We start from the raw sequence: 8,494 nt of genomic DNA on the forward strand, positions 1-8,494 counted from the left end.
CGCCCCGCCTTCCCTGCCGCCTGCCCACCTCCCCGCTGCGGCCAGGTAACCTCCACCCGCCGCGGGCTTGCGGTCGCTCGTTCGATTCCACAGTCCACCTCGTTCCACCTCGTTATCGCAGCCTGAAGTGCGTGATGGAGAAGGAATTTCAGAGAATGAGGCGGAACGTCGGGAGGGAACACTGAATTTCCTACCATACACCTAGTCTCATCTCCTCTGTCCCCAAGGCTAGTCGTTTCATCTCTGAAACACTTCTTAATCCCTTCTTCAACTGTATGGTCCCTCCCTCCCACAAACTACTGAGCGCCTACCATGTGGCAGGCCCTGGGCTAGACCTCAGTCTGCCTCCTGTTATTTTCTTGTCAGAGAGCGGAATTGTTTCTAACCACTCTTGCTGATGAACCCGTGCCCCCGCTCCTGCTTCTACAGGCACCCAGAGTACAGATCGGGGAGACGACATAGGGTATAGTACAGCCCTTGTCTGAACCACACAACACAGAAGGGGATTTCAGGGTCTGGCCATTTTCTCATTTCTCCCAAGAATGAAATAGTATTATTTTATTCCCACTTTTCAGATGATGTAACTATCATTTGGAGGAGTTCAGTAATGTGCTCAAGGTCACAGACTGGCCAGGGACAGAAGCTTGGCTCTATGAGCCCATGCTCTGGAGCCCCAGACACAGCAATACACAGTTGCTGAAAAGCAGAAAAGCAATGTCGATCTTCCTCTTGTGAGCGAACCTTCAACTCACAGGATTATTTTAAGGATTAAATAATGTGATGTAGATAGAGTACTTGGCACAGTACCTCGATATAGCTGTTAACTCAAAAAAAGTTTTAATTTTTTTTTTAGGGACAGGTTCTCACTGTCACCTAGGCTGGAGTGCAGCAGTGCAATCATCAGATCATAGCTCACTGTGCAAGTAGTGCCATTCTAGAGGCAGAGAAAGTGACTCATTGTAATCTGATATAGGTGCCTCAGGGACGTAGGATTAATTCTCTTGGTCCTGGTTAAAAGCATGGGCTCTGGAGTCACATAGAGCCATGCTTCTGTCCCAGGCCAGTCTATGATCTGGAGCACATTACTAAATCCCTCCAAATGATAATTACCTCATCTGAAAAATGGGAATAAAATAATACTATTTCACTGGGTCTTTTGTCAGGATTGAGTGAGATAATTCATGCAGGTTCTTATGATGAGGCCTGGTCAATGGTAAGTGCTTTCTAAATGTTAGCTATTACCGTGTTGCCCTTTGTATAAAACCCTCAGAAACTTCCCACTGTCCAAAGGATTGAGTCCAGGTTTCTTCAGCGTAGTGTTGCAAGGCTCTTTGTGAGCTGGCTGTAACCTCTAAGGCCTCATCCTTCTCCATTTTCCCTCTGGCATGTTGGGCCTTGGTGAACTAGTTCTTTAAAGTGAACTTCTCTTTCATTCCTCCAGGCTGTTGCACATGCTGATCCTTCTGTTGGACTGCCCTTCTCATTGTCTGCTGCAAGATGCCAGCAGATTACAATGCCCACTTCTAGGTTTGAGTTTGGCCTCAGACAATCCTAAATTCACATTTAGGCTCTGCCAGCCACTTACCAGCTGTATGACCTTTGGCAAAGTATTAATCTTCAACTCACATGATTATCATAAAGATTAAATTATGTGATGTAGATCGAGTACTTAGCACAGTACCTGGTACATGGCTCAAAATATTTTTGTATTTTTAGGGACAGGCTCTCACTCTGTCACCTAGGCTGGAGTACAGTGGTGCGATCATAAGATCATAGCTCACTGCAGCCTTGAACTCCTGGGCTTCATAGGATCCTCTCACCTTAGCCTCCCAAGTAGCTGGGCTACAGATTCGTGCCACCATGCCCAGTTAATTTTTTATTTTAATTTTTTATTTTTGTAGAGATAGGGTCTCACTATGTTGCCCAGGCTGTCAAAAATGTTAACTCTCCCCTTCCTCCCTTTCTGAATCTTTCTCAACCTCTTCCTGCTTTGTATGTACCTCTGCTATGGTATTAGTCACACTGTGTTATAATTATTTGTCACTTGTCTATCTTAGACTGTGAGTTCTTTGGGGGTCTAAGACCAGTCTTGGTCACACTTGTATCCTCAGGGCTTAGCACATGACAGATCCTTAATAAACGTTTGTATGTTGAGTGGATGAGGCAAAAACCCATGCAAGACAAGGAATGGTGATCTTCCACGTGGGAAATTCTCTTTACAAGCCTGCTTCACTGTCTGAGCCCAACATTCCTAAGCAAGATTTTCCTTCCTGGAGGTGAGGTGGCTGAGACTGTGTTACAGAGCACAGTGCATACACATATTAGCTGATCAAGAAATGCTGGATGGCACACCATCAACAGAATTTAGTGAAGGCTCTGCCTTAGGGAGGGGTGAATTCTGAGGGTCCTAAAAACCTTTCTCTCAGAAGCCCCAGAAACAGCAATAAACAGTTGCTGAAAAGCAGAAAAGCAATGTTGACCTTCATTCTGAGCCCACCACATTGTTTTGTTGCAATGAAAGTAACAAAGAAGAATCTAGAGAGGGTGCCCTAGTCCTGCCCTGGGAAAGGGAGTAGATTGGGTCATGCTCTCATAGCAGAGGAGAAGGGCGCTCAGGACAGATGGGCCTGGGGGAGGCCAACTCTATCCGGGCATCAACAAGTCTGGCCAGGGCTGGTGATGTCAGGTTACTTTTTAAAGAAGGCTCCTCTTCCAAACAGAAAGGCAACACTTTGATTTGTATGCCAGGTTCCCTGAAGGATAAATATGGTGAAGGATGGGCCAAGAGAAGGAGCAAGGGGAAGAGTAGCATATCAAGGGAACACTGTGAGGAGCAGGTGGGCTCAAAAATGTCCCCTCTAATGTGTGTTCTCCTTCCCCCACCTTGAGAGCCTCCAGGAAGAAGCAGAGCTTTGCCTCTGCTGAGACAGCTGCTGAGATGATCACTGAGTCTGCTGGCAGCTAATATTTCAGCACATGGTACAACTTCTCAAAGTTTCTTTGGAACACCTGGGAGAGTTCCATGCTGGCAAACCCTTCCTCCCTAGGTCCTCAGGGATTTGGAAACAAGGACCCCAGACACCACAACCCTTTCAATATCACACAGGGGCCTCAGCCCCATTTATTTGCACAGCCAGGGGTTCCTGCCACAAACAGCAGTTTTCGATTATCAGTAGCTGTTTCCCTCTAGCCTGGGCAGGGGCTGAGAGAGACACACACGGAAATGTGATATTTCAGACTCCTTTGAGATCTGAAGAAACCATTTCCTCCTTTCTTGCCATCTCCATAAGATACCTCTGGAAGTATGCTCAACTTATACTCACATGTACAGATTTGCCCATAGGTTAAATAGTGAAGGTTAAGTAAAACCCATTGCACAGACTGTTCCTTTCATCACAGACTCTAAGAAGGTGAGACTAAGATGCTATCAAGGAACTAGCCAATCTTGGACCAAGCGTACATGCTCCCTTCTTTCTTACTCCATGGAAGAGACTGCTCCATGGGCCTCTTCTGGACCTTTTGCCACGGGGAGATTTAGGAGGCCTTCCAAGGAATGACTCAGCCTTGGCCCTCTTCCATGGCTACAGGAATATTGTTCCTGCAGGTACTATCCAGATTTCAGCTCTAGATGGAACGAAAATAGCTGAAACTCTCAGGAAAGGAATCTAGGGCTTATAGTGCTTGAGTACTGATGGGGAACAATGGCAGCGAACAGCACCAGGGAAGCTGGAGGATGCTCAGTAGGTAAATCGCATCTTTTGCGAGTAGCCCAGTTTGTCCAAGTTGGGATGGCAGGCCAGCTGCACCATTGGGGGTGGCCCACAAAGCAGCACCAGCACATCATCCCCTGGAGCGGGCAGGTGTTCCCGGATCATGTCGGCAGTCACAAAGCCCTTGCTGTAGGCCCAATCTGAAGTTTGGGGAGAAGAAAGTACTTAATACTCCAGATACATGCTGGCAAGCGGGTGTGGTGCCATGAAACTGGCGAGGGCCCTGAAAAGCTATGGATAAAGTGTCAAGTAGTAGCAGCAGCTGGGAATGGGTATACTAAGCCTGCCTCAGGCTAAGCCTTAGCAGCACAGCCATCCCTGTCACCCACCTGGTAAACAGGAACCCAAAGAAAAGGGACCAGGAGATCCCTGTGTCTGTGCACTCAGACTTCCGAGTCGGCAGCGTGAGGCAAGGATTTCACTGAAGCCAGAACTCACAAAGGGGCAAGGCTTTGATTTTGACGATGAGGGGTTAGTGGGATGTCCAGAAATGGGAAGGATACCTTTTGGGGGATGATCCAGAGTGAACCAGAGCTTAAAGCGATTGGGATAGCGGGCCTGCAGTTCCTCCAAGTCCTCTCGCAAGATGATATCCTTTTCTGTCTGAAATGCAAAGGGGAAGGAAAGTCTTTAGGAGTCTTCTCAGGCCCACATAAAAAGTTTTCTGCTATAACAACTTTTTTACTAAGAAAAAGAATGTTAAGGGAATGCAAAAGTTCTAGGAAATAAGCAAGACTTGCAGTGCTTTTAGGGAGTTAGGATAAGGAGAAGAGGGGAACAGCCTTTATCTACATATTATGAAGGAATAAAGATGAATATCTAACCAAGAAGATCTAAGTTTCTGTGCTCCAGACTAGATGCCTTAAAAGTTTTCTTCTTTCCTTGGGGGCCAGCGAAGGAATGTGATTCAGTGCTCTGTCCTTTCTCCTCCTTATTAAAAGAGGACCCTGTACCTTACAGAGGGGACCTTGGGCAGAAGCTAAAACAGGGCACTGGGCCAGTTCTGCCCATCCATACCGTGTCTCTTAGCCCTACCCACACAGCAACTTTGAAGTCTTAGGGTGGAGGAAAGCAAACCAACCTGGTTGGCAAAAAGCAGAAAGCACTGGGTTGGATCTTCAGGGACTTTGAGGATGGCCCGGATCAGCTGTAGCATTGGGGTGATTCCTGCATGAAGATACCCCACAATGAAACGTACTGGCCACACTCTGCCCTGTCCTGGCTCCTTAGCTGACCAGCCGTTTCGTCTTCATTCTGCTCATTCACCACTGCACTCCATTTTCCTTTAGCATTCTCATCCTCTAAACTCCTCCTGCATATTCTCCAACATCTGCATTTCCAGGCACCCTTCAAATTCGTATGAGTTCATATTGTAGAAATCTTTCTTAGGAACCAATCTAAGACTCTTCTGAAAGTTCTTTGGAGGCTAGGACTCCAGTGTCACGGATGACTACAAGTACCTCCGGATTCAATGATGAGGGTTCTAGAACACTGTATTTGCAGAGGTTAAGTGCATGTACTTAGGCATTAGGTAGAGCCAGATACTAATTTTGCTCTAGGCCATTACAAGTGAAATAACCCTGTTGAAATCATTTAGCCTCTCTGGACCTCCATTGTCTCTCTGTAAAAGGGAAAGGCTAGTACCTACTTCATAGATACATATACACGTGTCTACTTTATGTGTCTAATATATAGTAGTGTATTAGACTACACAGTGTCTAATACATGGTAGTGTCCAATGTTAATTTTCTTTCTTCCTAGCTAGTCATTCCTAGCTGCTTCTCTCTTCTCTCACCTAAAAACTATTAGATCCATTCAATATGAGGAAAGCCCATTTAATTTGTTTCTCTAATTCCATCAGTTAAAATAATTTTTTGGTTTCTACCTGGTTATGATTTTGTTTTTCATATGCTAGGGAGCTCTAAGCATTGCTGGAAATCCCCTGATGAACAGCTTGGCTATGATTACCAGTCTTCAGAGGGTCACCTAGGAATTTGCATGGCAACAGGCAACAATAGTGGGAGAGAAAGGCTCTCAGTGTAATGCACCTGTCCCGCCGGCAATCATTCCCAGTTTCTTCGCCACTCGGGGTTCTGGTGGAGATTTCTTGTTGGGCTGAATGTTAAAATGCCCTGAGAAGTCAAGTGAAGAGAGCAGTGGAAGAATAAAGTCAATACAGCGAACTTAGAAAACAAATGCAGAGTTGAAAATATGCCCGAGGCCAGTTGAGCAGCTGCTATGACATCTGATCCTGGAGCTTGGGTGGAAGTTTGACTTGAGCCAGCCCTGACAATAATATACTTGAGGAACAATGGGGCCAGGGCTATCTGTGAGTCAGTTCAGGGCCACACAGCATTATCAACTGCTTCTGGCAAAGTGTCCCTCCCTGGTGAAGGAGACAGGCATGAAGCCAGGTGTGAATCTATTTTCCGAAGTGACACACAGCAGCTCCAGGGACTTGCTAATGCACCCAGCTGTTCCCATGGGAAGGGCTGAAAGCTATCTCTGGCTCTCTCCACAGCTCACCCCGGGGGGCAAATTTTTGAAGGAGGGGAAGAGGGGCACATGTTTGCTTTAGTAATCTCCACAGCTGCCATGGCTAGGGAATTCAAGTGGAGGAGGAACTGCTTCCTGTGGCAAATGGGGCTGAGAAACATGACTTTCTGTCGTATCAGTGCTATGTTTAGAAGGAAGGGCGGCCCCGGCCCTTACACACATGCACGCACATGTGTACACACAGCCATACTGTGCCAAGAGGACTATGGGAACTGATAAAGTGGGAGACAGGTTCAAGGAGAAAACAGGTCATTACCTTTTCCAGCGTAAGTGAGCAACCCGCTTGGCCCCCGAAACTCCACCACATCCCCAATCTTCAGGCTATCCAGGTACTGAGACATCTTCCCTCCCTCAGGAAATTTGGGGTGCACACCCTTCAGGTAGACCTTATAAGACAGAAAGAAAAATACCTTATTTGGAATGTCAATGGTTTCTGAGCCCAATGTTGACTAAACCTCCCGGAAGCTGGGGCAGGGATCAGATATGTGCTATCTTTTCCCCATCTACATACTTTCTTTTTTTTTTTTTTGAGTCAGAGTTTCGCTCTTGTTACCCAGGCTAGAGTGCAGTGGTGCAATCTCGGCTCACTGAAACCTCCGCCTCCTGGGTTCAAGGGAGTCTCCTGCCTCAGTATCCCGAGTAGCTCATACTTTTTTCATATCCACAAAGTACATACCATTTCCGGCTATCAGGCATGTCTTAGAAATTTCTACAAATCCCAGAAAGAATGGGTAAGCAGCCCCTGGGTCCCTTCCTAGCCCCTTACCTTGATGACAAGATCCACGTAGCCTTGATCCTCATCACTGGTGACAGGAGTGTACGGTCTGATGACCAGGCTGCCATCAATTCGGGTGGAGAGGTAGATATGTTTCCCTGGGGACCGTGCAGAGAGCTACATAAGGGCTGTCTGTGATGTGCTGCATCCCTCAAAATACTCAAAGAGATTTGAGAGAACAAGATGTCTTGCTTCCTGCTGTGGTTCCAAGGAGTTACCAGGCAGGGAAGATTCACCCCGTTGAGCCCTCAGTTGGATCTCTCATAAGCCCCCAGTTGAGGAAACGCTTATTTCCAGCGTTTCCTGCCAGTTACTGCCAGGACCTTGACAGATGAATCAAAAGGGTCTGGGCAATGGGAAAAAGTTAGTAGTGCTTGCTCAGAGGGAGTATTTAGCAAATCCTGCAGGGAAGAGGCAAGACTGTTGAGTGTTAAAGCTGGTTGGGGGCCACGGAAGCAACACCCTAGAGAGGCCCAGTGGCACCTCACAGCTTGGAGGATGCAGAGCCAAGTGGGGGAAGGCGAATGGTATGTGGAGCAAACCCGTTGAAGCAGCCTGTTTCATGAGACCCCAGGAGGGGAGTCACCTTCTGAGGATACCAGGGAAAGGAGCCCATTCCACACTTTCCTTACCCACAGGCAGCCCCAGAGTGTGGTGGGCGGTGGGCAGGGCAAAGCGGAACCTCTTGGTGTTGTGGCTCACAGTCTGGAGGGTGGAGGACACAAGTGTTTCACCAAGCGCGCCTGGCGCTGCCACGTCCCTTGGACATCCCAACCACCGTGGGTGCTGTATCCTCCATGCCAGGAGCACTCTGGTCCCCTCCTCCACCCTGCCCCTTTCTTCCCCAACTTACCGTCTTGTCTAGCAGTCGTAGCAGGTACTTTTCATTGGGGTCCAGGAGAGTGACCTGAGGCCGGCGGGACCTCCGAACCAAGTAGGAGCCCACAGCCAGACCGAGCAGAGTGACCAGCCCCACCCCCAGGGAGGCCAGCAGGACTGGGCTCTGTGGGTAGAGGAGGCAGCGTAACCGCCAGGCTGGGGAAGAGCCCTGGGCTTGGGTGGTGACCGTCCCAGGGGTGGCGATCCCGAGCTCCAGCGCGGAGGCATGCCAAGGGCAGAGGGGTAACCTGACAGGGTCCCGAGCCCAGATGTGCGGGACCGGGACCCCAGCATCCACGGTGGGCCCAGAGCCCTGCGGGGCGGGGTCGACAGCGACAGCCCCTGGTCCGGAGCTGAGTGGCCAGAACCAGATGGGGAGGGGTCCCCCAGTGGAGGACACTGAACGAGGGTCTTACCGGCTGGATCCCCATGACGGAGCACCTTTTCCTCCACCACCTAACAAGCCGACAGATCCCACAATGCGCCGCGGGGCGGGTTGGAGGGCGGGGCCGGC

General features: G+C 48.8%; 2 protein-coding genes across 3 annotated transcripts in view; both read right to left on the bottom strand.

The window, feature by feature from the left end:
- Positions 1 to 136, bottom strand: part of ADIPOR1 (adiponectin receptor 1) — a 17,289-nt gene extending 17,153 nt beyond the window's left edge. The window contains exon 1 of the mRNA XM_011931780.1: positions 29 to 136. The gene's annotated coding sequence lies outside the window, so the exon portion shown is untranslated. The remainder of the gene's footprint in view (positions 1 to 28) is intronic.
- A 2,954-nt stretch (positions 137 to 3,090) lies between these two features.
- LOC105504353 (NADH-cytochrome b5 reductase 1) lies at positions 3,091 to 8,488 on the bottom strand. 2 transcript variants are annotated; one of them, XM_011931783.1, is made up of 9 exons: positions 8,397 to 8,488; positions 7,955 to 8,104; positions 7,734 to 7,806; positions 7,093 to 7,199; positions 6,583 to 6,712; positions 5,819 to 5,902; positions 4,852 to 4,937; positions 4,274 to 4,373; positions 3,091 to 3,910 (listed from the first exon to the last, which is right to left on the bottom strand). In XM_011931783.1, exons 1-9 carry the CDS (start codon positions 8,409 to 8,411, stop codon positions 3,738 to 3,740), a joined length of 918 nt encoding a protein of 305 aa, XP_011787173.1. In that variant the 5' UTR covers positions 8,412 to 8,488; the 3' UTR covers positions 3,091 to 3,737. The 2 variants fall into 2 exon arrangements, with proteins under 2 accessions (XP_011787173.1, XP_011787171.1); XM_011931781.1 differs by having other exon boundaries at positions 3,091 to 4,373.
- Positions 8,489 to 8,494: the final 6 nt, after the last annotated feature.

This window comes from Colobus angolensis, unplaced genomic scaffold (assembly GCF_000951035.1).
Source record: "Colobus angolensis palliatus isolate OR3802 unplaced genomic scaffold, Cang.pa_1.0 Scaffold91, whole genome shotgun sequence".
NCBI classification, from domain to species: domain Eukaryota; kingdom Metazoa; phylum Chordata; class Mammalia; order Primates; family Cercopithecidae; genus Colobus; species Colobus angolensis.

Excerpts from the sequence above, each read along its gene's own strand:
- LOC105504353 (XM_011931781.1), bottom strand. Across the intron at positions 5,903-6,582 it reads GCTCACTTACGCTGGAAAAG|GGCATTTTAACATTCAGCCC; the intron begins GTAATGACCTGT and ends TTGACTTCTCAG. Across the intron at positions 4,938-5,818 it reads AATGATTGCCGGCGGGACAG|GAATCACCCCAATGCTACAG; the intron begins GTGCATTACACT and ends ATCTTCATGCAG.